This window comes from Mugil cephalus, chromosome 20, assembly GCF_022458985.1.
Source record: "Mugil cephalus isolate CIBA_MC_2020 chromosome 20, CIBA_Mcephalus_1.1, whole genome shotgun sequence".
NCBI lineage: Eukaryota > Metazoa > Chordata > Actinopteri > Mugiliformes > Mugilidae > Mugil > Mugil cephalus.
In genome coordinates, this window is record NC_061789.1 from 15,647,994 (window position 1) to 15,674,897 (window position 26,904).

General features: G+C 43.7%; 2 protein-coding genes across 4 annotated transcripts; one reads left to right on the top strand and one right to left on the bottom strand.

Moving 5' to 3' along the window:
- Positions 1 to 1,213: 1,213 nt before the first annotated feature.
- LOC124997707 (dedicator of cytokinesis protein 7-like) lies at positions 1,214 to 26,816 on the top strand. 3 transcript variants are annotated; one of them, XM_047571639.1, is made up of 50 exons: positions 1,214 to 1,398; positions 3,181 to 3,268; positions 4,137 to 4,315; positions 4,527 to 4,595; positions 4,744 to 4,870; positions 5,243 to 5,455; positions 6,687 to 6,772; positions 6,894 to 6,960; positions 7,232 to 7,381; positions 7,466 to 7,546; positions 7,756 to 7,912; positions 7,998 to 8,128; positions 9,047 to 9,140; positions 9,240 to 9,402; positions 11,936 to 12,053; positions 12,701 to 12,771; positions 12,875 to 13,013; positions 13,147 to 13,248; positions 13,349 to 13,435; positions 13,624 to 13,855; positions 14,091 to 14,255; positions 14,386 to 14,558; positions 15,167 to 15,268; positions 15,659 to 15,745; positions 16,574 to 16,669; positions 16,789 to 16,929; positions 17,144 to 17,257; positions 17,380 to 17,550; positions 17,848 to 17,987; positions 18,074 to 18,243; positions 18,350 to 18,498; positions 18,808 to 18,990; positions 19,589 to 19,715; positions 19,808 to 19,892; positions 19,989 to 20,085; positions 20,202 to 20,336; positions 20,638 to 20,790; positions 20,926 to 21,084; positions 21,297 to 21,397; positions 22,042 to 22,234; positions 22,337 to 22,480; positions 22,609 to 22,740; positions 22,846 to 22,860; positions 23,339 to 23,464; positions 23,553 to 23,642; positions 23,720 to 23,956; positions 24,045 to 24,188; positions 24,343 to 24,449; positions 24,543 to 24,716; positions 25,554 to 26,816. In XM_047571639.1, exons 1-50 carry the CDS (start codon positions 1,349 to 1,351, stop codon positions 25,594 to 25,596), a joined length of 6,357 nt encoding a protein of 2,118 aa, XP_047427595.1. In that variant the 5' UTR covers positions 1,214 to 1,348; the 3' UTR covers positions 25,597 to 26,816. The 3 variants fall into 3 exon arrangements, with proteins under 3 accessions (XP_047427595.1, XP_047427596.1, XP_047427597.1); XM_047571640.1 differs by lacking the exon at positions 15,659 to 15,745; XM_047571641.1 differs by lacking the exon at positions 15,167 to 15,268.
- On the bottom strand, positions 9,566 to 11,366 carry angptl8 (angiopoietin like 8). Its single transcript, XM_047571642.1, has 4 exons — positions 10,878 to 11,366; positions 10,273 to 10,422; positions 10,018 to 10,128; positions 9,566 to 9,931 (listed from the first exon to the last, which is right to left on the bottom strand). The coding sequence occupies exons 1-4, from the start codon at positions 11,181 to 11,183 to the stop codon at positions 9,917 to 9,919; spliced, it is 582 nt and encodes a 193-aa protein (XP_047427598.1). The 5' UTR covers positions 11,184 to 11,366; the 3' UTR covers positions 9,566 to 9,916.
- Positions 26,817 to 26,904: the final 88 nt, after the last annotated feature.

The window sequence follows — 26,904 nt, forward strand, 5'->3', positions numbered from 1 at the left end:
AGCAGCTCTCCAGGGTGCTGAATAGGACGACTGTGGGTTAGAAGGAGTGGTGGGGGGGAGTTGGCGGCGTTGGGCTGCAGCAGTGAGCATGGCTATAAAATTTCCTCGGAGTGGGCATGAGGCTGTGGTTTCATTTTTTAGGCAGGAAAGAGAGGGAAGATGTTGACCTGCCATCATCATAAACTGACAAGTCTTACATTATTAGCAGGACACTTCAGCTTTAGTGTCATTTCTTCCTCAGGGTAAACAGAAAGAAGCCCCTGTTGAACATTTCTTCCATGTTGCGTATGTTAAAACAATCGTAGTATCTCTTTGTTTGAGCTGGCGAGATTACACACATATCAGTGGACTCACCCAGTATGACTTACAGTCACTGCAGATAATGGGCTACTAAACAAAAGCTGTGGCTATTTCTTATCTCCTTGCAGAGGTCAAATCTTTGCACTGAATTTTAAACCATCCCTGATGAAGCAGAGCTTTCTTTCGTTTCCACTCATGGTGAACAGCTCCCTCTTCTGGTGAAAATTAGATATAGCACACTGCTGTCCCGTCGAGATTAATGTTGTTCTTTTGCATATTTTGAGACATTGTGATTGTGTATTGAAAGCGACCAAGAATTAGTAATATAATATATTATAATATGTATATATTTATTCTAGTTTGATCTACTGAGTGATCAGTGTTCTATTGAGCGTTAATAAAGTAGTAGAGTCTGTGAGAGTAACACGTCTTATCGTTGTCCCACTTCCTAAATTTCATACAGAAATGAAACTAGTGAAAGTCTACACTCTGGTGGATATGCGCCATTATGAGGTGGCTGCAAACCGGTCAGGTGAGATTTTTTTTTTGGCGTGAACAGATGGTGGACACAGCAAGCAAGTGCAAATTATCAAACTCACGTGTAGTAGCAGCTTCACCGGATGTAAAGAGATGTTTCCTCGCGACAACAGCAACAACAAAAAAGTATCAATGCATTCATTTGGAAGTAGTTAAAATATATAAAAATGAGGGGGCGGAAAAGATTTTGTAAAATCAGCACGGGGACGCTTAGCACAATGAAATCGATAGTTTGTAAGAAAAGATTCATGCATTTTATTTTTTATTTTTAAGTAACCGGATGTAGTTTATGTAGTATTATAATATGCTTGACGGCAAAAGACACGGTTCAGCTCCCGGCCGCTAGGAGGAACAAGGAGGGATCCCTGCCCGGTCCCAGCGTGGAGGAGGAGGAGGAGGAAGCGGTCTGAGAGTCCGCATCCCCGCACAGGACGGGGACAGAGCCAACGCGAGAGAAGGGAAAACACTTTCATTTTGACTTCGGGGACTTTCTTTTACATGGGGACAAGAAATGACATCGACGGCGAGCGAAAGGAGGGCGTTTGCTCATAAAATCAACCGGTGAGAAGTTATTGTTTTACGGCTACGCCTGTGCGCGAGAGTGACCTGCTGGACAAGGCGGCGCGTATAGCCACTATGCTAGGATTTGTGAGGTATTACAAAAACCTAAACCGGCCAGAAGAAATTCACCTGTGCCCTGCTCCCATAATGGAAGAGAGGTTTATGGAAGCAGTTCTCGCTATTCCCGGCGGTCTCGGGGACTTTACCGAGTTTAGCAACCTGTTTTTCAGACGCTGTAGTCGCTTAGTTAGAGCATTGTTGTCAACAATCATTGAGCTACTTGAGTGAACCGCTGCCATGCTGAGGGCTGCTATTGTGGTGTGTGATTTTGCACTATTTAAGACTCGGTAAACATGCGGGAAACGCTCTGCACGGATAATCTGACACCGAGGGACGCTTGGGTGTTTTTTTTTTTGTGTCGTGTGAACGCCTCGTAGCAATACAGTAGCAACCTGTTTCCACATGTTGTAAACTGGTTCTCCCTCTCTATTGAAAGCCGATAACTGAAGCAGAAGTGTGCCGTCTGCGTATCAATACGTGAAATGATTGCTCATCAGGTTACAGGAGATGAATGCGCTGGGTAACAACACTGGCGTTTGTGGGAGTATTTGCAGTCAAACTGTTTCCTAATTTACTGCAATAGAAGTTTTTAAAAGTGTGATTTTTGTCTGTACACTTTTGAACCAAATCACCGGATCACGCCTTTTGCCCAGAAATAAATTTGTGGATGAGAAGCATTTCTGGGGAAGCTCCTCCTGAGGGTTTTGTGAAGACAAACAAATGTTAGATGGTTGTCAGTGAGCTTGCAAGTGAATAGTTTCTTGCTTGGGTGGAAACTTAAAGCTCAGCCCATGCTTTTAACTGTGGATATCCTCTAGACCGTGGTCCAGGCGATGAACGCACCGTGGACGAGAACACATCCTGAAGGGATAATCTCAGTCTCCCCCTGCATTCCCCGTGTCCAGTCTCCTCAGTGGGACCCGGACCATTGTTTAGTGCCGGATGCAGGAAAGGGTGGGAAAGGGAATTCTGGCTATTGCCTTTGCAGTCTGCAGCTTTCCTTTTCCTGTTTTAATGCAGCTGCACAAGCAGTGTCTACATCGCTAAAGATGTAGCTTTATAAGCTCAAAGACGGGCCTGTAAACTTTAATATTTGGTTTACGAGAAGGCAATGTCATCTTCGGGAAAAGCATAGTTATATCTTAAAGAGGGGAGTGGCAGTCTCCTCTCTATTAACGATCCCCGTGTATTGATTGATGGAAGGAAGGCATGAACATTAGCTTTGCAATCGCGACGGAAACGTTGAAGCCTCTGCAGCTGTGTATATGTGAGAAACTGATATTTTGTGCTTCTGGAGGAGCAGCTGTTTGCTGTCTCTTTGAGAGGGTTTTTTTTTTTTTTTTTTTTTTTCCCCTGCTTTGTCTTTAAGCCCCCCATTTGCCGTTAGTCCATAAAGGCCAGGGACAGAGCTCTGGCTCCGTGCCTGCTTTCTATAGCCAGCTCGCCACCTCTTTGTGAAATCAGCTCGCGTCCCGATTCAGAACAGCTGTGGCCCTTCGTGGAAACTGTGGAAAAGGTCTACGCTTCGGATGACTGTGTCGCAATGCAGCTGGAAAAACTAAATTTAAGTTATGTCCCTTAGTATTGCAGGCCATGCAAATGTTCTAATATAACATCTAATTCGTCTCAAGCGCTCCATACATCTTGACAATTGCACCTTTTCTCCGCTAAATTGTGTGTAATCTTTAATTTCCTTCCTAACTAATTCTTTCTGTCGCTCAGGACGGTTGCTGCAGAAGTCAGAAAACAAGTGTCCAGGGACTATGGCTCGCCTCAGCTGTCCAAGAAACGAGGAGGCGCACACCACCCTGTGAGTCACCCTGCATTTAACATAACAATTTCGGACGAGCTGGTTTCAAGCTTCAGTTAGTTAAACCAGAAGTGGATGGGTGTAACTTTAGTTATTTAAGTAGCGCATAGTTTAGATAATAGGAACATGCATTAAAGGTGAGTGTTTATTAATGTTGAAAAGTCATGGTTTTGAAACATATTTTACCTCAAACATGTCTCGTTACAAGGATCTTAGTGTGATTCTTTTATTAGTCCAGCAGAAATCCACATCCGACTTATAGAGGCTTATTTATTTATTTTTTTTACTGCAGTCTAGACATGTTCTATGACGGAGACCAAAAGGCCAGCTAGGATCGGTTGTAGGCAGATTCACAACACTCATGTTTATAGCAACATTTCAATGTCACAAACTGCAATGTTTCACATGTAGCATGTGACTATAGCAGCAATGCAAGATGGCAGATCGTAGATGCACCGAAAGGAAGAAATGTTCCTTGTGAAAAACCGAGAACTGAAAGAGAAAGGGAGTCGCCGTTAAGACAAAACACTCATTCTGTTGTTAGTGGACAGGATGCACATAGCTTGTGTTTGACTTTTCTGAGTAAAGTTTGTAATCTGATGTTATTTTGACGGTGCTGCCAAAAGGCTCCTTAATAAAAAGGATTTACACGGCTGTTTCCTTGAAATGTTCCCCTTCATTCATTTGCGGAATTTTGTTCACAAATGTGCGAATGCCAGAAAACCTGTATTGGCCTACGGTTACGGTGGCCTGTCGCCTCGCTGTACTGCGCCTCGTGAGTCTTTCTGATCCAGCTGATCGGATCACAATCTGTCGCGATGATCGCGTCAAAGCTGCCGGCGCATAATCGTCTGATGTCGTCTGACAGCTGCCGCTGACGGAGGTGGTCGAGCCGGTGGACTTCGAGGAGTATGTGAGCAGCCACGCTCCCGGGGTGGAGCCCGGTCCACTCAGGCAGCTGATGGAGTTCCCCCACGACGACCTGGAGCTCCTCCATCAGGATAAAGAGTGCACTACACTGGAGCCGCCGCTCCCTGAGGAGGAGGAGTGAGTCCAGCAACTAATACCCAAAAGAAGAACTCTCACTCTAACACAAATAAATCTCCCTGTGCTCTTTACACAATCTCACACACTGAGCACTAATGGAGAACAAACATTACTACAGATGAGAACAAAGCTCTTCTTTCTGTGACGCTGAATGGTCATTAATATTAAAAGCATGCCGTCCTCAATAATTAATGTTTTTTTTTTTATGCAGCTCACTGGATCCCAGAGTGAGAGATGCCTTAGCAGTCTACACAGATAACTGGCTCGTCATTCAAAGAAAGTAAGTGACTGCGGCTGTATTAACCTACAGTGTGCGTTCCTTCTGTTGTTTAATAATGCACAACGCTTCCTCCCGCTCACTCTGCGCTCAGTGGACAGTTACATCATCGGTGGGGCACCTTTTTTTTTTTTTTTTTTTTCTTGTGTAGGTATCAGCGCTACAGCACCACGTACACCCCTCACAACTCTGAGCGGCAGAGGGAGAGGCAGCGAGGGCTGGTCAAACAGACCTTTGAACTGGACGAGGCTGCTGCCGCCGAGCGCCAGGATGACCAGGTAGCTGTTTGTGATGAACAACTCGAGTCAATTTACGTTCATTAAACACACTGCGTGGTTGCCAGGAGTGGAGATTCAAAAGCCATCACGCTTCCATCTTTTAATGATGGAGATGGAGAGCAGGGCCGTGCATTTAGGTCGGCGACTCGAGATGAAGACGGTCTGAGTTGCGCTCTGGTCAGTGAGTTAATAATCTAGAGACTGAGTAATGGATAAGTGGATACCCCACCCATTATTCCCAGCGCGTTCTCAGTATGAATCATATTAAACTGGTAATAAGGTAACAGGATCCGCAGCATACTGCCCTAGAACACATCTTTGTCTGGAAGAAAAGACAAACATGATCTCACTTCTCGGCCTTGTGTGGCTCAGGATGACGCAAAGCGGCGGTCGGTCAGCATTGATGAAACTCCGCGGGGCAGCTGGGCCTCCAGCATCTTCGACTTGAAGAACTCCTCCCCGGACGCTCTCCTGCCGTCCGTGCTGGAACGGACAGCTGCAGAGGATATGGACCGTCGCAATACGGAGGCGCGCTCGCAGGGGCGCCACAGTGACCTGCTTGGCCTGTACCCTCCCCCTGATGAGGTTTGTGTTAAACCCGTCTGTGCGTCTGTAGCGGAAGAGACCATATTTAAAATATTAAAAACATGTGATTCTGTCGTGCATACGTAATATTCACGACTTTTTCTCAGACATTTACAGTGAATAAAGTGGTTTATTAGACTAGTTCCAGTTACCAAACGGGTTTCTGTAGAGTTGTGCAGTCAGTAGACATTATTCTGTTTTTATTTGCTCTATATTAGGTCTAATAGTAAGTAAGTAGTTATGTCAAGTGTTATCACAGTATAGGAAAATAGGCAGAAGTGTTACGTCACACAGAAAATGTTTTCTTTGCTGTATTCAATGAGTGAGGTGAGATGTTACCTACTACTACTATTAAAATTGTATAGCACTTTCAAATGACTTGGTAGAAGCCTTATATAATACAGTATTCATATAAAACACCCTAATAAAATAAATAAGTGTAAACACGAGAGAAATTGGTTTCGCGGGCACTGACACATTTACATAGAAGCAACAATAACATTGCCGACTCCATTTGCAGAAATAACCACTGTGGCTTAACAGAGATTTAGTTTATCAATGAATCCAAGAACTGAAGTGAGTCATCTGTTACCGAACCAGTAACTTTTTATTGAAGTTCCTCTTACTGGTGAATCAGAGCAGCATTGTCAGCTGTGCAGTGAGTTGACCTTTTAGACAACATTACTATATGTGCTTCAGGTTTGTTTTCCCCTACTGAACCAAAAGTAAAATCTTGGTACGACTACACCCGTAATGTGTTCACTTACTTACATCACTACATATTGTAGCAAAATAGGTAAACAGACGACACAATTATTAACTTTGACCTAAAGGAGATTCATGCCTTCTAGGCTTGACTGAGTAAAAAAGTACAGGATCTGAAAAACAAAAAGTCCTCAGTGGAAATTCAAAAGAAAGATGTAGTACAGTTAACAGCTCTAGTCACACGGAGTGATTACAACTTCCTGAGAGAAATTACTCCTCCAAACTGCAACCAGAGGAACACTTAGTCTGTACATGCAGCCACCCCTTGTTCTCCTCAGAGTAACATAATGAATGTTCAGGTAAAGTGCGATTCCAGCCACTTGAAGGGAACCAGTCGCTTTTCCTTCCGTATGTTCTCGTTTTCTCGCGCCATCCTTCTTTCTTTACGCCTGTGTGCACACATCATTGTGTCTCGGGCACCTCGTTGCCATGGCACCTGTGTAAATGTTATGCTGGTGTGTGGCAGGATGAAGCAGTGGAGAGATGTTCCCTTCCTGAAGTGCCCAAGGAACATTGTGGCCAGAGGATCATGGTCAAGTGTCTGTCTCTCAAGTGAGGAACTTTTGGCATATAAACTCTAACATTTTTGGCTTCACATTATTAATATTATCATTAGATATTCTCCAGTGCACTGCATATTTGGTGACCATTTTACATTTTGTGTGTCTTTCAGGTTTGAAATAGAAATTGAGCCAATATTTGGAACGCTCGCCCTTTATGACGTCAAGGAGAAGAAAAAAGTAATCTTTTTTTTTTTTATATATATCATTGGATCATTTTTTATTTCCTCTAATGAATATTCTTCTAGTGACTTTCAGTCTGCAAAATTACTTACGTAATGCTGAGCTCATACTTGACTAATTGAATTTCCGTTGCCTCGAAAAGGCCTAAGTGGTCTTGCGGTTTAGATCACCGAGTCCAAACTGAATTAAAATCCCTCGATGTGCATTTCCATTAACGTCTTTCCTTCCCTACCCTTCTGCTGTTTCCCACTTATCCGTCCACCCACAGATCTCTGAGAATTTCTACTTTGACTTGAACTCGGATCAGATGAAAGGACTGCTTAAGGCCCACACGCCCCACGTAGCCATATCCACGTTGGCCCGTTCTGCCATTTTCTCTATCACGTACCCTTCTGCTGATATCTTCTTGGTCATTAAGGTACCCAGAAATAATTCAGTTATTATTACGTGATAAATAATTATCTTACGTGTGTTCACGGTCTTGTCCGTTTTTGTATTCCAGCTCGAAAAAGTCCTCCAGCAAGGAGACATCGGTGAATGCTGCGAACCCTACATGGTCATGAAAGAATCGGATTCCTCCAAGGTAACGGAGCCAAAACTGTCGCAACGCTCGGCGTTGCATTCGGCGCGCACGTGGGACCTTTTTTGCTGTCTAGTCACAAATGTTACACAATTCTGTCTGGACGGCTGCAATATTGACCATTCCTTTTGCCGAGCCAAATCTGTTACCTGTTGCGTGTATTTTTGGCCCCTCGGCGCTCTTTGCTCATTATTTGCCTTGTTCCGTTGCAGCACAAGGAGAAGCTGGAGAAGCTGCGCCTTCAGGCGGAGCAGTCGTGCAGTCGCCTTGGCCGCTTTCGCATGCCCTTTGCCTGGACGGCCATTCACCTCCTCAACATCGTCAGCAGTGTGGGGGGTCTGGATCGGTCCGACCCAGACTCTGACTCTGGTAGTTATGCCTCAAAACACAGAACTCCCCTTATCCCCTGCACACGTACGTGCACGTTTGTGTAATGTTGTTGTTTCCCCGATAGAACGAAAGGGCCACGGGACGTGGAATGAGAGAAAGAAGAAGGGGATTGAGCGAATGAGCGTCGGGGACGACATGTGTAACTTTGCCACTTTCCGTCCAGCGACGCTCACTGTCACCAACTTCTTCAAACAGGTCAGACTCTCTCCAGCAGCATGTCTGTGAGTCATTTAGTAGTGAATGCTGCAGCAATTTCCTGTTGTAAAGGACTTCATTTATCCGCAATTCTGAATTTAAAGTTTATTTTATTTTATTATTGCAGCAAATCCTGCGATAATAGCAAAAAAGTGGGACACAGCCAAATTTGTAACAAAATAAAGCAAAAACTTTGGTTTTTAATGAAACTACATGACACAAAAGACACTGAGAAATCAGCAATTTTTTAACAGGTTTAAAAAAAAAAATTCATGAATATATGTATAAAACTAGCTGTCCTGTTTAATAAAAGAGAAAAGTATGGGCCAATCAAAAAAAATGTTGCTTGGAAATGGATATAAATAGTTCTATTACATATAGGAGGTGGTAATTGAAAATTAAAAGGCTATATTCTAAGCCCCAGAATATTATTCTGATAGTTTCCCCTAAGTGTCAGGATTCACCATGTAAAATTTAAGACTGCACCTGCATAAATGGTCACATAACACATGCAATTACATCATTTTGCCAGAAGATTTTCCCAAATGTCCCAATGTTTTTTTTTTGCTCCTGAGGCCAAACGGCCCCGAGTTGGAGGTGTTATCATCTCGTGATGATCTAATGTATGGGATAACATGAACTAATAGGGAAATATAAGGTAGCAAAAGAGGGGTGGACCTGGCTCTTGGCCTAATAATACATGTGATAGAAATAAAAAATGTGTTTCTAAGTATATATCACTGTAGCTGCTTTGTTTGTTTTAGCAGCAACAGATCCAGTGATCGAACTTGGTTTCGTGCTAGATGCGTTTATTTATAGATGCCTTTCAGGACGCTCAAGGTCACCGTACAAAACTGTTAAACGTGTTCATCATGTTGTACGTGACACGAGCTGACTTTTCTGTTTGTGTGCACCAAGGAGGGAGACAGGCTGAGCGACGAGGACCTCTACAAGTACCTTGCAGACATGCGCAGGCCGTCCTCGGTTCTGCGACGGCTCAGGCCTGTCACAGGTAAACGTGGCAAATACTTGCGTCCAATTGTCTGGATTAATGTGTCACCGCTCATGAGGTTCACAGGGTTTATGTTTTGTTGCCTCCCCCCCCCGACAGCCCAGCTGAAGATTGACATTTCTCCAGCTCCGGACTCGCCTCATTATTGTTTGTCACCAGAGCTGCTTCACGTGAAGCCTTATCCGGACCCGCGTGTTCGCCCGACCAAAGAGGTGCTGGAGTTCCCGGCTCGCTACGTGTACACGCCGCACACCACCTACAGGTGAGCGTTCGCCTGTTTGGACAGACGCTGCATGTTGACCTGTGGACTTTTACACGCACTGGTCACTGTGTGACATGGGTTTCATTATTGATTTTTGTCAAGTTTTGTCAGTACAGTGTATCCTTTTACCCACAGAGGACAGTGAATTTCAAACAGAGACAGATTTCGCTGATCTCATCACATCATTTATAAAACCAAAAACAAGCAATAAAACGATAGAACACTTGTATAAAATATGTTGTTACATTAGGACAAGATACTCTTTGGTGAACTCACAATCTTTTCTAATCTTTTTTTTTCTTTTTTTTCTTTTTTTTTAAAAAAAAACAAGGTTACAAACACAAGAAAAACAAAAACATTTGAGCCATAACAACAAAGACTAAAACATATGACTGATAGCAAAACTAGTTCCTGGTCATACGGTGGCTCTGTAGCATACACAGCAGGGCAGGAAGGGAGTGCAGTGATGATAAGGAGTTGAGAGCTTCGTGGGCTTCTGTCGCTCTGTTCAGTGTCACAAAGCTTCACTCTGGAAGAATCAGACGAAATGGCACATTGAATCAATAAAAACATCAGAAGCTTAACGTCATCATAAGTTTGGAATTAGTAAGTTACCATTCTCTGCAGTCTGGAGAGCTTCTCATTCTCAGTCTCGATGTTCTCTTTGTGGAACTCGGTCAAATGCTGTAAGCCTCGCAAGATGTTGGAGTGCTCCTCTGCTCTTTCCTAAAAAAAAACAGGAGTAAAGTTTACTTTTTGTCATGTTAAACTGTATGAGATTTTGCCCGGTGCCTTCACATTAACCAAAAAAAGCCCAAATGCAACAAGGTGGATGCCGTGACGATGAGAAGGACCCTGTGAGCTCATTACCTGCAGCTCCTTGATGCTGGCGGGTACAGAGTTGTTGATAAACATCTCCAACCACCTCACTTTGGTCCTCAGCTCCACCTCTTCCTTCTCCATGCTGGTCAGCCAGTCTTTAGCTGTGGTGGTGTGAGTCTGTTGCTTGGCCATCTGGTTCTATCAAAAGAGCATCTGCACATATTAATTTCCTGCAACAACAACAGTCCCAGTTTGGGTGCCAGCTGTCTACCCCAGAAAGTTCATGCAGCTTTATATCACGCTTATAACCCTGCTCAGATGTAAAAATATGATTTATCCATATGCACCAAGAATGGAATAAAAATAAGGGTGATAATAGGAAGAAAAGAATGGTTTTATGTTCATGTAGCGTAGGAATTGTGTTTTGCAAATCTTAATGTCTGCTCAGCTCTCTCTGTCACGTTCACTGACTCTCTGAAGGTACAATCTGATTAGGACTCTAGATCCTCCACATACAGCATCTGTTTTCCTCTGCTCCCGCATATTTTACCGAGATCTCCATTCGATTGTAATTCTGAGTCTCCCCTGTAATTACACGGCCGTTCGCCTTCACACGGGAAATCTCTTGTTTACATACTTGCGCGCTCTCGTACCTGCAGCAACTGTAGCGCTTCTTTTATCTGCCTCTCCACCTCTGCGGCCTGCTCAGTCTCCTTCCCCAGCTTTTGCAGGGTCCCCTCGTGGCTCTTTAAAGTCAGCTTGATTTTCTCTATCTTCGCCTCAGTGGTTTGATAAACATAGTTAAGGGAGTCGCTGAACTGTATGGCGCCGAACATGAGCACGTTGACTTCTTCCTGCGCCCCGGCCTTGTCCTCCGCGCCGCCGCTCTTCCTGACGGGGCGCGCGTGGGCCGCCGCGAAAGCCCCGGCCACGCAAAGCAGACACAGGCTCCAGATCATTTTTTTTAGATAATAGCTTTTTCTCTACTTGGGTCGTTCGGAAGTTTGGGATTTTCTCTGCAAGGCTGTTAAGCCAGTTCAGTGAAAAAAGTTTTCAACTCGCGAGTTAAAAATCAAAGCTGGAGAAAGCTTTAGATTTTCTGTCAGCGCAGATGTTGGCATCATCAGCCCTCGACTGATGAATCTGGAGGGGCGGCTGGTCGGCTTATATTGGATGCGCGCATGCAATATCGTGGTGAAACATTAGCTCAGTCGTGTTTCGGTCACAGGTCTCGTCCATGGCCTTAGTCTCAGTGACCTTCCCTTGAAGTTTAACCCTTGCGATACCGGTTTTGTTATTCAGGTCACAAACGCATACGGCTTGCACAATAATGCATGTCACACACATGTTTGGTGCGGAAAATATAATGTTCAACGATGGGAAGTCGGTAATCTGTGCAGTAAATGCTATTTATAGTTGTTCTAAAAATGTGCAACCCTGGCCAGTTTGCGTAACCCAATTGGTGGATAAAATCAGCTGTTCCAAAAGATGAACAGCAGTTACCTCTGATGTTTGTCTTGGACGTGCGTTGAGGTGACTTTCACCAAGTGAATCCTCTGCGAGGTCACGCTCTCCCCGTGCGTGCACATGTCACGTACTATCTTGCCTTTTTCTGAGAAGGCTATTTTTTGCGGGTGGCACGGAGCGATGCGATATTGTTGACAATATAACGATTTAATTCTGTCGCCGTCCGTCTCTTTCTGCCTCTCAGGAACCTGCTCTACGTTTACCCGCAGAGCCTGAACTTCAGCAGCCGTCAGGGCTCCGTGAGGAACATCGCCGTTAAGGTTCAGTTCATGGCAGGAGAGGATCCCAGTCAAGCTTTGCCTGTGAGTTACGGTCGGGGACGTAATGTTCTCGGCGGAATAAAGTCCCGGCCGCACAAAGAAGAGCTCGAGGCAGTGAAACACTATATCGTATGAACATCAAAGGAGAGGTTTTTTTTTTTTGAACGGCAATGGAAGAAAAATGGAATTATTTAGCAAGTAGTACCACATCTTTCCTTTTATATCTCTGATTTATTTGAGTGTATTTAATATGACAGTACACTACATCTTCTAAAAGTAATATGGCACCAAAATCAGTTTTGAGCATGAAAAAAAAAATCTTTTTTTGTAGAAGTGGGAGGTAAAAAGCTACTTCTTCTTCTGTAGCTTGGCTTCGGTTGAACTCCATTAGCGTCGTTCCAACAGTCACAAATCATTTCAGAAAGAGTCCAAAGAAACATCTCAAACTGCTCACTCATTGTCATTCATGTGCTTCATGTTGTTGAGACCTTTATAGTTTTGCCAAAGTACGATTACAGTCACAGTGTATTTGATATTCAAAACATAGAATTTGGTGTAGTATCAGTTTATTGCTCAGACATCTAAGCTCTATTTGTAGCAGAAAGTTCCTAGAAAAGGGTCTGCTAACAATTAAATGAATGACTTTAACTCTAGCAAGTCTTCCTATTATATTCTTCCATTTTGAACAGGTCATCTTTGGAAAGTCAAGTTCGTCTGAGTTCATGAAAGACGCTTATACTCCTGTCATCTACCACAACAAGTAAGTAATAAGTAATACCTTTTTAACCACCCTGCTTCAATCTGTCCGACTTTTCTTTTCATGTTGCCTTTCTTTAAAATTGCATTTAACTCCTGCTCGTAAGGTCCCCTGAGTTCTATGAGGAGATGAAGATGAAGATTCCTGCCAACCTGACAGACAACCACCACTTGCTCTTCACCTTCTATCACATCAGCTGCCAACCCAAACAGAACACTCCTCTGGAAACCCCTGTAGGCTACACCGTGAGTAAACCTCTTCCGCTGGTTCACATTTAACACTTTCACCCACCGGATAGCTCTTTCTGTTGTCTTGCCATCTGTAAGAGATTGTGTCGTGTGTGTGTGTGTGTGTGTGTGTGTTTCTTTCCGCCTGCAGTGGATTCCTCTGATGCAGCATGGCCGACTACGCACCGGCTCCTTCAGTCTGCCCGTCTCGGTGGAAAAGCCTCCTCCCAGCTACTCCGTGCTCACCCCTGACGTGAGTGCGCTGAAAGACATCAGAGGATATCAGTTCGCCTGCCGTCACCTGTTCCTTTGTCGTGTGAGTGTTTAATGAGTTGAATGTCTCCCTGCGGCAGGTCCAGCTCCCAGGCATGAAGTGGGTGGATAATCACAAAGGAGTGTTCAACGTTGAGGTGACGGCGGCTTCCTCGGTTCACACTCAGGTACGTAGATGCTTCTTATGCTGCTTGGACTGAGGGCAAAATGATGATAATAATAATGTATATTTACAAATAGCTCGAGCTTAATATAGAACACGTATAGTAGGTAGTTTTGGAATACTTGACCTGGAAAACGTTGAAGACCCGTGACTTACGCATTACATAACTGTGCGTTGTGGTTTCCCCTCCAGGATCCCCACCTGGATAAGTTCTTCACTCTGGTGTACGTTCTGGAAGAGTACTCCTTCCCCTTCCGTCTTAAGGACGTCATAATAACGGAGGCGAACATGGAGGGGGAGCTGAAAGCCAGCATGGTTGCGCTGAGAGGGGCTCTGCTGGATACCTGTGTCAGGTTTTTGCATCAGCTGCTCAACAAACTCATTCAGCTCATCGTGTACCCTCCAGTGATCGCAGGGCAAATCGGTGAGCGGGGCCGTATGGGCTGTTAGCATTTTGGAGACATGGCTAAAAGTCTGAATGGTTAATATGATGATTAATAATTGCAGTTCATGGTGATTCGGGGGAAAGAAAATTTTATTTTAGTCCGTTTCCATTATATCATATATTTAAGGTGCCAGTTTAACAAATTGTGTTATTGGTTTGGCCGAGCATATGGACCGACATGTGCCTCATGTCACTGTCACTCTTTTATCTGCAGTGAACTTGGGTCGTGCTGCCTTTGAAGCAATGGCTTTGTTGGTCAACCAGATGCACAAAAACTTGGAGGGGAACCAAGACCAGCATGGCCGCAACAACCTGCTGGCATCCTACGTTCATTACTGCTTTCGCCTGCCCACCGCCGAACCTGCAGTGCCCCCCGCAGGTGAGCCACCAGACCGAACCCTGCAACCTGTGTGCAAAAAGCCACGCAAACAGCCACGAGTAGTTACACATATGGATGTATGTCTGCTTATGTGCCCACATTTCTGTTCCTTACATCTCTACGAGTGTAGCAGGCACCCAGGCCTATGAGATGCCTCTGCAGTATGCTACCTTGTCGAGGGCAACGGCCCGTCCCACCAGCCTGCACCTGGCCCGTTCCAAGAGCATTAGCAACTCCAACCCCGACCTGGCTAGCACGCCAATTTCTCCTGACGAAGAGGTCCAAAGAATCATAGGGAGCAAGGTGAGTTGCACCTGTCCTGCCTTTTTAGAGTTTTTAAGATCATACAATTTCTTTATCTACTTATATTTTGTTTGAAATATGTCAAAATGGCCAGTTATGTTTCAAATGTTTTTAGTAAGGCGAGTATTTGAATTGCTGTTGTTAAATAAGTGATATCCTGAATGTAGTTGTAGTCAACACATCATGATCAACTCTGTATTTTTATATTTTTATTTATAACCCTTGTGCCATGCTTTTGTTTAGCCAGTATCACGTTTTATTTTTTGTAATAACAGTGTCTTGACTCTTCTCAGCAGATTCAATAAGCTTAGAGTGACTGTCAACTCTGTGCCAATAGCTATCACATTGCTTAGTCAACAGTGGTGTTATGCTTTGTGCCTCTATCCCCTGTGTTTCATACAATGCCTCCACTGCTCCCTCCTCCCCTCCCCTGCTATTTTCTTCCTCATTTCCTCGCGTCCTTTATTTTTGTTTCTTCCTGATTTTCTCCTCCAGATAATCTTGTGTATGGTAATTACCCTCCCTTAACTCACTGTGCCCTTGCCTCCTTGCCACACTATGTTTGTGTGTGTGTTTTGTGTGTGTGTGTGTCCGGTGGCTTACGGCAGGGCATTGACCGCTCCCACTCCTGGGTAAACTCTGCTTATGCCCCCGGGGGCTCAAGATCTGTGCTACGCCGGAACCCCAACTCCAGCTGTGAGCTCAAGCAGGTGCCAAATCCTTTCACCTCCTCCTTACCTTCACCTCCTCCACCTCCCGCACCACTTCCGATCAACTCTTTGGGGTCATTTCTCTCGCCTCCATTCTCATGGTCTGTACGTGTACGTCTGCCTCTAACTCCGCTAGCCTCATCCTAGCTGTCGCACCTCTCTGTCTGCGACACCTCGTCCATCCTTCCCGATTCATTCACCGTCTGCTGCCTAACGGGCCGTACATCTGAGCGACACGAGCTCAGTCTGGGGGTTTGTTAGATTTCTAACCAGCTTTGCGCTCGTCGGAGTTCAGAGAAAGTTCTCTGGCTGCCCACCCATTTCCATTCATCCATTTTCACATCACTTTGTCCTCATGTCTGTGTTCACCTCACCGTCACTCCATGTCAGGCAAGCGACCGCAGCTGCAATCGCATGTCTGCATTTCTGGACACCGTGGCCTTGTTTTCAGTTCCCACAAGGCAGATTACTAAGAAGGTAAAGCTGTATAAGTGACATTTTTCCTGACAAACACATTTTGAGGTCTGAACATCCAGCGACTTTCAGTTTCATTAACAATCATCATCGTTCATGACATTTTAATAAATGTGTCTATATGTGAGGTGGGGGATTTGTTTAACATAACAGTTTAGTAGAGGGCTTTATTGTCTGAAGTAATTTATGGCAGACTTACTATCCAAAGTGATATTTTTTCTGCTATTTAACCCACAAAAAGTCTTTTAACCTCCTGAGACCCACTGTCCTCATATGGGGACATAATGTTTTAGGTTTGTTGTAGCTTATTCTACTTCATTTAGACCTGTTGTCTTCATAAAGAAACACTTTTGTCTGCCATGTACTGACAGCAAAGGGTCAATGTGCATGTTTATTTATGCTTATTAACTTTTATAATTTGATACCACATGCAAATTTAATAGATTGCCAAGTACTCGTTTGAGGACGTTGGGATTTCATAGTTTCCAGTTCTGTTCCAGTTCCAGTTTTGCATTCAAATAAACATTTTTTTTAAATATATTTTGGTACACTTAAATTGTAATATATATATTAAATTTAATTGTTATATATATAACAATTAAATATATAAATAAATATATATATATACATAGTTTTTATATATTATACAAATCCCAAATACCTAAAGATCTGAATCTTATCCAAAGAAATGCTTGGGTCTCAGGAGGTTAATAAAGGTTATGTTTTTGTCAGTTTGTATCTAACATTCAGAGTCTATGGCAACAGGCCATCTGGTTTCTGAAAGGTTTCACCATGGAAGCTAAAACCTGCTCTATGTTGGTTCATAATTAGCTCCTCCACGAGGAGCTGGCACTACAGTGGGTGGTCAGCACCAGTACCGTGAGGGAAGCAGCACTTCAGCAGGCTTGGTTTTTCTTCCAGCTAATGGTAAGTATGTGTTTGTAAATATATCTGATGATACACACATATTAAAGTGACTGCTGTCACAGCAGGAAGGGCAACATTTCTATTAATACTCAGTGCTCTTTATCCACCCTAACCTACAGACGAAGAGTATGGCCCATCACTTATTCCTGACCTCGAAATTGGAAGTTCCTAGGCGTCAGCGTTTCCCAGACCGCTTTGTAGATGACATCGCTGCCCTTGTGTGTGCCATCAGTGCAGACATTGCGAGCCGTTACCACAAGGTACAGAGTCCTCACATCACATTCACCCCATGAATTTATTTTGAGTAGTGTTCTAATCAATAAAGAAAAAGGACGGATGCTTCTTTTCAGTCAAATAGGACTTTGCCTTATCTCTTACCCAGTCCTTGAGCATTGGAACTAATATCATATACTGGATACAGTCTGTCTTTCTAATGCTCATCCTCTTTCTCTCATATGAATGTCTGTCTATCAGGATGTGGAGCTTGTGGAGAGGTTAAATAGCAGCCTGGCCTTCTTCCTAAATGACCTGCTGTCTCTCATGGACCGGGGCTTTGTTTTCAACCTCATCCGCTCCTACTACAAACAGGTTCCCGCTGCTCTGCTCCCATTTTACTCCCGAACCTTCCAATGTTTCCGCTCAGACAATCATGTTTTTTTTTTTTTTTTTTTTTTTTTTTTACTGTTTTCTTCAACCTTTGCATTAAACAGATTGCCAACAAGCTTCATACAACGCAGAATCCCAGCTCTCTGAATGCTCTGAGGATGGACTTTACACGCATCGTCTGCAGCCATGAGCACTATGTCATCTTGAACTTGCCCTGCTCAACTCTGAGCCCTCCAGCCTCACCCTCTCCTTCGACATCTTCCACCACCTCGCAGGTACTGGAGAGAAATACAATGCAACGGTTGAGTTCATTATGTTATGGAAAAGAGAGATGTATTGTGTATTGTGCTGAGATACAGCTAATTTCAAATCTGCTATCCCCAAGTAAGTAAAAGCTAACAGAGCTAATTTAATTAATTATTTAATTTAATTTAAATATTTTTTGGTTTCAGAGAAATTCTAAATTCACCAAACTGTACAGTGTATAAAGGTCCACTACAGTGTGTCATGATGCATCAACTGAAGCCTTTTTTGCATTTTGTTTTCTTAACTGCATCTTTTTGTATTCACAGAGTTCAGCGTTTTCCAGCATGGTGCAAGACCAGGGTGTGGCCACCATGTTTGAGCTGTCCGTCCCTTTTCGTCAGCAGCACTTCCTGTCTGGCCTGCTGCTTACTGAGCTCTCTCTCATTCTTGATCCTGACGGTGAAGGGTGAGTTCTGCAATCTATTTCTGTCTATTTCTATGTGTTCACTCAGACTTTCGCCAATGACTGATGAACCGTTTAATTACCCACAGGGTGTTCTTCCTTCATAAAAAGGCCATTTGTGCAGTGCACTCCCTGCTGTGTAGCCATGATGCAGACCCTCGCTACAGAGACCCTCAGGTCAGAGCCCACATTGCTCAGCTCTACCTGCCCCTCATCCTCATCGTCATGGAGACGTCGCATCACCTCTACGACTTCTCTGGTCAGCAGGGCACAACCCCCTAACACTGTGCCGCACCTCCTCGAGATTCCTTTGTTGTGTTCCCAGCATTATTGTGCCTCACAGCGCTTGTCTTATTTCTTTGTAGACTCCTCGCCTGCGCGGGTCCGCCATGCCTCCGCCCACACCGACGATGCTGACCCAGACGGCAGCACTATCAGTCAGTCTGTTGCCATGGCGATTGCCGGCTCCCCTTTGCCGCATGCCAAAGCCAACCCGTTCGCACTGCCCACAGTGGTAAGTGAAAGCTGCGAGGGTCAGACCGTTCCCCGGGGCCCTACAGACTGACAGGTCACAGACTGGCCTTTGTGTGGGAGTCTGCCGCCTCAGTTTGACAAATGATCACTCTGCGCAAACGCTCATTTAAAAAACCGTTTGCATTTTTCCCCACATGTTGTTCTTTTTTCAAAGTACAGCTGCTCTTCTTAGCCTGTAGGTGTCTCTCTGTCCATTTTCTTTTTTAATTTCATCTAAACAGCCATTTTGTTCTGCGCTGTGGCAGATTGTACTAGACTGTCACTGAGTTTGTGTGTTTGTCTTCAACAGGCTGGGCGCCAGTCCAGCTCCCTGTCTGCCGAGTGCAGCCGAACTCTGCTGGTGTGTTTCCTGTGGGTGCTGAAGAATGCAGATGCAGCTCTCCTGGAGCGCTGGGTGTCTGATCTGTCTGTACTTCAAATCAACCGCTTGCTGGATCTGCTGCATCTTTGTGTCTCCTGCTTTGAATACAAGGTAAGGTTACCTGACACTTTCTCTTCCGTGGAAATGTTGCACCACTGATGCACCATTACGCTTTATCAGACTGGTAACGAGTTCATTTTTTTTTAATTAGTTTGATTTTGTTTGTTTAATAAAACAAACTAGATTTGAAATCAACTATTGAGTAAAAAATTATTCACGACCCAATTAACCTTTTCGCTGAAACTGTATTGGACTTGAATTAAATTATTATTGTAAGTTTCTAATGCTAAAACATTAACGACTGTGGTAAAACAAATTGGAGCTGCAGTACGTACGTTCATTATTGCTGCATTATCTACTTTTGTGCGACTCAAAGACATGTTTAAAGCATACATCACACATAATGCAGTGCACGCTTTTGGTATTTTAAGTTAAGACATCATGTCCAGTTTATTTTGCATCTCTGTTTGCACAGAACAATCAGTCAATCAGTAGCTCTTCAAGAAACGTGACTGTCTTGATCATCAGTTAACAAGTGTGTTATAGTTGTGTGTGTCTTTCTGGGGTGTTTCTACAGTACGTTACTGTCTTACTGTACGTTATTAATGTTTTGCTTTATTTCTTCTGTGATGGCTGGCGGTTGCTACAGGGGAGGAAGACTCTGGAGAGGATCAACAGCTTGACGTTTAAAAAGTCACAGGACATGAAGGCCCGGCTGGAGGAAGCGATACTGGGAACCATCGGAGCTCGTCAGGAGATGGTGCGACGCTGTAGAGGTGAGGACTATGAGAGCACAACAGCGTTTGTCCCTCTCTCTGTGTTGCTGTTTATATGTGAGATTACCATGGAAATATGTTTACTCTTACAGAAAGGAGTCCTTATGGCAGCCAGGAGAATGTTAGGTGGAGAAAGAACGTCACTCACTGGAGACAAAATACAGACAGAGTCGACAAGTATGTCCTTTTTTTATTAATGGCGCTTTTTTTAAGAGAAGACTTTACCTCTTAAATGTTATGTATAACACTGATGACTGAATTAACACCTTCCAGGACTAAAGCTGAGATGGAGCAGGAGTCAGTGGTGGATGGAAACCTGGCTACTGAGGCTTCTCTGATAGTGCTGGACACACTTGAAATTATAGTCAAGGTAAAAGAGTGGAAAGAATTACCATATTAGACGCCATTTTCCAGCTGTCAACACACAGTGTTGTACTTCAGTGTTGAATGTCCTTGCAGTAGTTTGTTGTCTCTCTCCTCTTTCAGACTGTGGTTGCATCAGAGCTGAAAGAAAGCGTTTTAGGCGGAGTGCTGCGAGTGCTTCTCCACAGCATGGCAGGAAACCAGAGTGCCCTCTTTCTGCAGCATTGCTTCACTACACAGAGAGCTCTGGTTTTCAAGGTTGGTATAGTTTGCGTTAGTTTGCCTGGTGTCTCCAGGTCTACCCCTGGTTTATCATACCTTTTAAAAAGCACACAAGAATTCAGCTTGGAAATGTTAATAACACAACACGACTGACGTACCAATTCTCCCTCATAAGGAATGCAAATGGTTTCCCTGTGTATCTTTTGTTATTGCTCATTTTATCTGTTTTATTACTGTGCAAACACTATTTTAAAGTCAAATATGTACCACGTTTATAATCTACGTGTTATTAGGAAACAACTTTATTCAGTCAATGTGTGTTTTGTTTTGTGTTTAGTTTCCGGAGATGCTGTTTGAAGAGGACACAGAGCTTTGTGCAGACCTGTGCCTCCGTCTCCTGCGTCACTGCAGCAGCAGCGTCGGCTCTGTCAGAAGTCACGCCTCCGCCTCTCTTTACCTGCTCATGAGGCAGAACTTTGAGATTGGAAACGTAGGTTTAGACACCGCATAGCTAAAGACGGTTCAATGAAAACAGAAATGGATCTACACAATGCACGTGTTTGTGGAATAGATTCTGTAATTATGTGTTAAGTCAAAGTGTGCTTTACTTTTTGTCTTTTACCAGAACTTTGCACGAGTCAAGATGCAGGTCACGATGTCTCTGTCCTCCCTGGTTGGGACATCGCAGAACTTTAACGAGGAGCATCTTCGTCGGTCTCTGAAGACAATCTTGACATATGCTGAAGAGGACGTAGAGCTGCGTGACACACCTTTCCCAGAGCAGGTACACAACAATCATGAGTCTGCCCAGATCTGGAGCTGCTAGTCACTTGCCACTTTATTAGGTGCATCTGTTCGGTTACTTGTTAACACAAATAGCTAATCAGTCAATCATATGGCTGCGATCTAATGCATTTAACTAGCAAGTTGTACATATTAAAGTGGCCGGTGAGTGTAGACTTCACAAATTTGATGTATTCACATTTAAAACTGCAGGTCCAGGATCTGGTGTTCAACCTGCACATGATCCTTACTGACACTGTGAAGATGAAGGAGCATCAGCAGGACCCAGAAATGCTCATCGATCTAATGTACAGGTATGATGTCTAAAAAAAAGAGAATCTTTAAAAGGTTGAAGCTCAGTGTTTGAAAGCTTGAATTTTGTTTTTTAAGCGTTCATGCATCTTTCACAGTAGAAAACCAGCAAACTTTCTGTGGACAAAAAAGAAAAAACACAGACTTAGGTTTCAGTAGCACTATGTCATCGTCAGAGTGAACAAAGACATGACACTAGTTATTTTCAACCTAAACCAGGTGTGCATTTGTCACTGGATAATGTTTTGACAGGACTTAAGATCTGTTGGATAATCAAGTGGGGTGCAACCATATTCATTGTTAGTCACCCCGCTAGCACAAAAAACACAAGCCCCTTTCAAAGTAAAAGCACCTATACAAACTATCGTCAGGTATGAGAGCCCTGATTGAGGAAGGAGTTTTCCATTCTGTTGTTCAATCGTATGATGTGTGCAAATAAAAATAAACTAAAAATATATACATTTTCAGACCATCAAGACATATTGCAAGCCGTAAACCTTATTCTAGGCTTTTTATTTTTTAGATTTCAAGCTTTTGGATAGTGAGTTTTAAACAATGCAAAAGCTTGTTTTTCCGAATTTCCCGTTTCCCATTTCTGAAGCTGGGGGGGAGAAAAAATGACCTTCTGATTTGTTTTCTGTCTCAGGATTGCGAAGGGCTACCAGAACTCTCCTGACCTGCGCCTGACTTGGCTTCAGAACATGGCAGGGAAGCACTCCGAGAGAGGAAACCATGCTGAGGCAGCACATTGCCTCGTCCACAGCGCTGCACTGGTAGCAGAATATCTCAACATGCTGGAGGACTGTCGCTACCTGCCAATTGGTTGTGTCACATTCCAGGTCAGTTTCCTTTTTTTTTTCGAATTCAGTGACAAAAACACATGTAGGCTAATGTGCAAATCATCCTGACTCTTTTCCTCAACTCCTATTTTTCCCCCCCAGAATATTTCATCCAACATATTGGAGGAGTCCGCAGTATCCGATGACGTCCTGTCTCCAGAGGAGGAGGGCATTTGCGCTGGGAAGTATTTCAGCGAGTCCGGTCTGGTGGGCCTCCTGGAGCAAGCAGCTGCCTCTTTCAACATGGTACGACTCACATTCTCTGTCTACATGGTGACAGACCGCATGCTAACACAGCATTAACATGGCTGAAAGAGGGTTATGTGATCAAGTGGTATGCGTGCGACTGGTGTTCCATTGTGCTGTAACCACAGGCTGCCATGTACGAGGCCATAAATGAAGTGTACAAGATTCTGCTGCCCATCCACGAAGCCAACAGAGACTTCAAAAAGCTGGCCACTGTCCACGGGAAGCTACAAGACGCCTTCAACAAAGTCTACAACCAAGTGAGTTGACCGTTCTTAAAAAACGAGCAGCAAATGTAAGTGTAAGAGTTGATGAGAAAATGAACGTATTCTGATTTCCTGCTTTTTTTCTCTTAATGTTTCCAGAGTTCCGGGTGGGAGGTAAAACTCAAATATAACGTTTTTATTCTCATTAAATTCTAAAGGAAGTCCTATTTTGTTCTGACAATGTTGTTCTTCTCCCCCACTGCTTCTTTCCCCTTGGCTCCGGTATGACTGTCATGTTGCTGGTGAGTGATACAAGGTTTTCTTTCGCACTTTGACATAGTTGAGACAGAATACTGTTACGACAGTTTCCATTTCTTTTTGCAGCACTCCCACTGTGCTAAAAGTAAAACTGAGCCTAAAAATATATTATATTTCCTGTTTTTTTCTTTCCATTTCTATTCTACTTTCTATTCTGTCACATTTTTAAAGTAAAACAAGACCACTTATTTTTGTGGAAAACCAACAGCATCATGTTATTTGTATCCTTTTAGTCCCTCTCTTTTATTAACATGTCAGCTTTTGATTTGAATTCCCTCCACGCCTACACTTTTTAATCTTAATTGTTTTTTTCATCTCTGTCTTCAGTCATCAGAGGATGTTTGGGACCTACTTCCGAGTGGGTTTCTATGGATGTCAGTTCGGAGACCTGGATGAGCAAGAGTTCGTCTACAAGGAGCCATCAATCACCAAATTAGCTGAGATTTCCCACAGGCTTGAGGCTCGTTAACTCCCCATGAAGCTAATAAAAGTGCCATTAATGATTTATGGGGAGCATATGTCTAAAGATGAATTTCTTTTGTGCACAGGAGTTTTATTCAGTGAGGTTTGGGAATGAGGTGGTCGAAATTATCAAGGACTCCAACCCTGTGGACAAAACCAAACTGGACCCCAACAAGGTAGCATGATGAACTAATAGAAAAACACAATAGAAACACACATTAGAAAATATAACTGTACCGAATCACTGTTTCAGGCGTACCTCCAAATCACCTATGTTGAGCCCTACTTCGACACATATGAGCTGAAGGAAAGAATCACCTACTTCGATAAGAACTACAACCTGCGCACCTTCATGTACTGCACCCCTTTCACTCTGGACGGTCGAGCCCACGGGGACCTAAATGAGCAGTACAAACGCAAAACCATCCTGACAACCTCTCACGCCTTCCCTTACATCAAGACCCGCATCAATGTTCTCAACAAAGAGGAGGTAGGCGTCAGTTCTGGAGGGATCCGATGTTTTTTTTACGAACGCGGCGCGTTTCGTCATTCTGTTGTCTCCTTCTCCGGCTCTCCAGATCATTCTCGTCCCCATAGAGGTGGCGATTGAGGACATGCAGAAGAAGACGCAGGAACTCGCCTTTGCAACCACCCAAGATCCCGCAGACTCTAAGATGCTCCAAATGGTGCTGCAGGGTTGCGTGGGCACAACCGTCAACCAGGTCCCTGTTTCAGTATTTACTCATTTCTGATCTAAAAGCCAGTGTCACCCCTAGAATATTAATTCCAGTGCAATATGACTTCAAGCCCGGGTCAGTGTATTAACAAGTAACAGACATTCCTTAGAAGATATGTAACTGTTCCTCCCCCTCACAGGGCCCCCTCGAGGTGGCTCAGGTCTTTCTCTCCAACATTCCTGATGACCCAAAGCTGTTCCGCCATCACAACAAACTGCGCCTCTGCTTTAAAGACTTCACTAAGAGGTGATGACACACTCGGTGCCTCAGACCAGACTGCTGTGCAGCTAATAAAAAAGAGAAACCCATCTCAGTGTCACCTTGGCTATTTTCATGCAGGTGTGAGGATGCCTTGAGGAAGAATAAAGCCCTGATTGGACCAGATCAGAAGGAATACCACAGGGAGCTGGAGAGGAACTACAATAAACTGAAAGAGGCCCTGGGTCCTCTCATCAACCGCAAGATCCCCGAGCTATACAGAACCCTGCCAGCTCAGACTACGCAAACACAGCGGTAATTTGAGACATTAAACACACACACACACACAGCCTGCGCACAGGGACACACAAAGTGATCTCATGCTGTTTCTTGAAACCCATCAGACCGATACAAAAGCAACATAAATCCCAACTGTACAGTACTCCAGGCTATAGACTCATGCAGCATCTTTGTCACCAGCGAGTGAATGTTCAGCTGCAGTTCAGAGATTTAGAATCTGTCACGGGTTAAATTCATTAATACAGTTCGGAGCGGTTCTTAAGTTACTGTAGCCTGTTGGACTGTGGCAGTTATGGCCATATGTTTTTTGTTTTCATCTTTTGGCTGCAGGTCCGTGCTTGCACATGCGGGTCTGCTGACTAATAATTAAAAACAGAGCCAGAGTTGAGAGCACCTGCCAGAGTGATTCTACAACACTGAGGGAAATTGAGAATTAGCCCCAATCTATATACGTATTTAAAGGCTGTAAAAGGCCAAGTAACGGATGGTGTTGGGCTGTCAGTGAGCATCTGTGGTCCTAAATCCCTGTTGGAAGTAATTATTCCAAGATCACTCTGATTGTGTACATGAGAAAGCCTCTTATTGTTTTTCATTTCCATGTGGACATTCAAATACACCAATGCTCTCAACAACATGAGTGATTGAATCAACTGATCAGCATTATTTAGCTTACTTGCCTCTCAGCTAATAGTAGTTCTTCTGGTTTGCCCTTTGAAAGGAGATAAATAAATCCTCTGCGTGTCACAAAATTCAGCGTTGCAGTCACTACCATTCAACAGGTTTAGCAGATTTACAAGCATATTATGTGAAACATGTTCAGTAAACCATTTTTTTTTTTTGCCTTTCTCACAGGAACTCCTACAGCAGGTCCAGCCTTCACAGAGTCGACTGTTGAGGCGCAGAACTGTGGAACACAACCCAGACCAGCTAGCTTTAGAAATTACGACCATCTAATGCCGTCTGTTCCCCCTCCCCCCACCACCACTCTGCACGCCAACTGTCACAAGCACACACCGTCTTCCTCCTCGTCTAGCTTGTTATTTTACCCCCACCAACCTCCGGCCACCCAGTCAAGCCTTAAGCCACCATCTTCTGCCGCCACACACATGCACCGTTAGTTGTCACCTCGTGGAACCATCTCCCCCCATCACCACCACCACCACCACCACTCACACCTCTGTAGGAATAAACCTCGGCTGTTTATACTGGAACTTTATCTGCTCTGTAAACATTGTCATTTGGAGCAAGGCTCTAGGATGCCAGTGTTTAAAAGAGAGCTTTCTAAAGTAATCTTTTGACTGACAACCCAAAGTAATCTCTCTGAGCTTGATCTGGCTTTAACTTTAGTTTTTAGAGCTAGACCGACCAAACACGTTGTGGGTATTCCTTTTTGATATTGAAGAGGCTGTAGCTTGTCTGTTTTGCGTCATGGCTTATTTTATGTATATTGTTTCTCCTAAACTATCCCAGCTAGTAATCACTGCCAGACTTAGTTATTAAATAGTCCCATGGTGTTTTCTTTTGTTATCAACAGACCAAATAACTGACATTCCTTCATCCCACATGTATCTGCCTGTCTCTCATTATATAACAATTAAATATAGAGACTTGGGCTCAGGGTTTGCACATAAAACATTAATGTATGGGGAAACCATTTGGATGGGACGTTTATGTTTTGTTTTTTGTTTTTTTTAAACTGTGAAATTCTCCTGTAATATACTACAGTCACATCAAGGGTTTATCACAGAAGCACTGCCTTCACCCACACAAATACGTTCAAACTGTGACATGTACTATCACCCTGCAGTACCCTCCGATGACTGAACGCGCTTTGGCTGTGGAGGCAAATGTCTTGACTCGACGTGAACTGCTGTCAAAAAGCACTCCTAATGTTTTGAATACGTCCACTGTGGCTCTAGAAGATTTGCATTCAGTGTAGTCATTCCTTTCTACTGTATCTATTAAATTGCACTATTGTAAACAATTAACACTGTAACTACTAAAATATCTGTGTTTTTGTTATTTTACAAAGCTGGAAACTTTTTTTTACCAATTAGATAAGCATTTTTATTTATTTACACTGCCTTCTATTAAATATCTCTTCCTAAACGTTTACTCAGATTTTATTTATCCATCTATGCAATATAATGTCTCTGATTACCACTGTTGTATATATTTATCAAATAGTTTTTGTTGCTGTTGG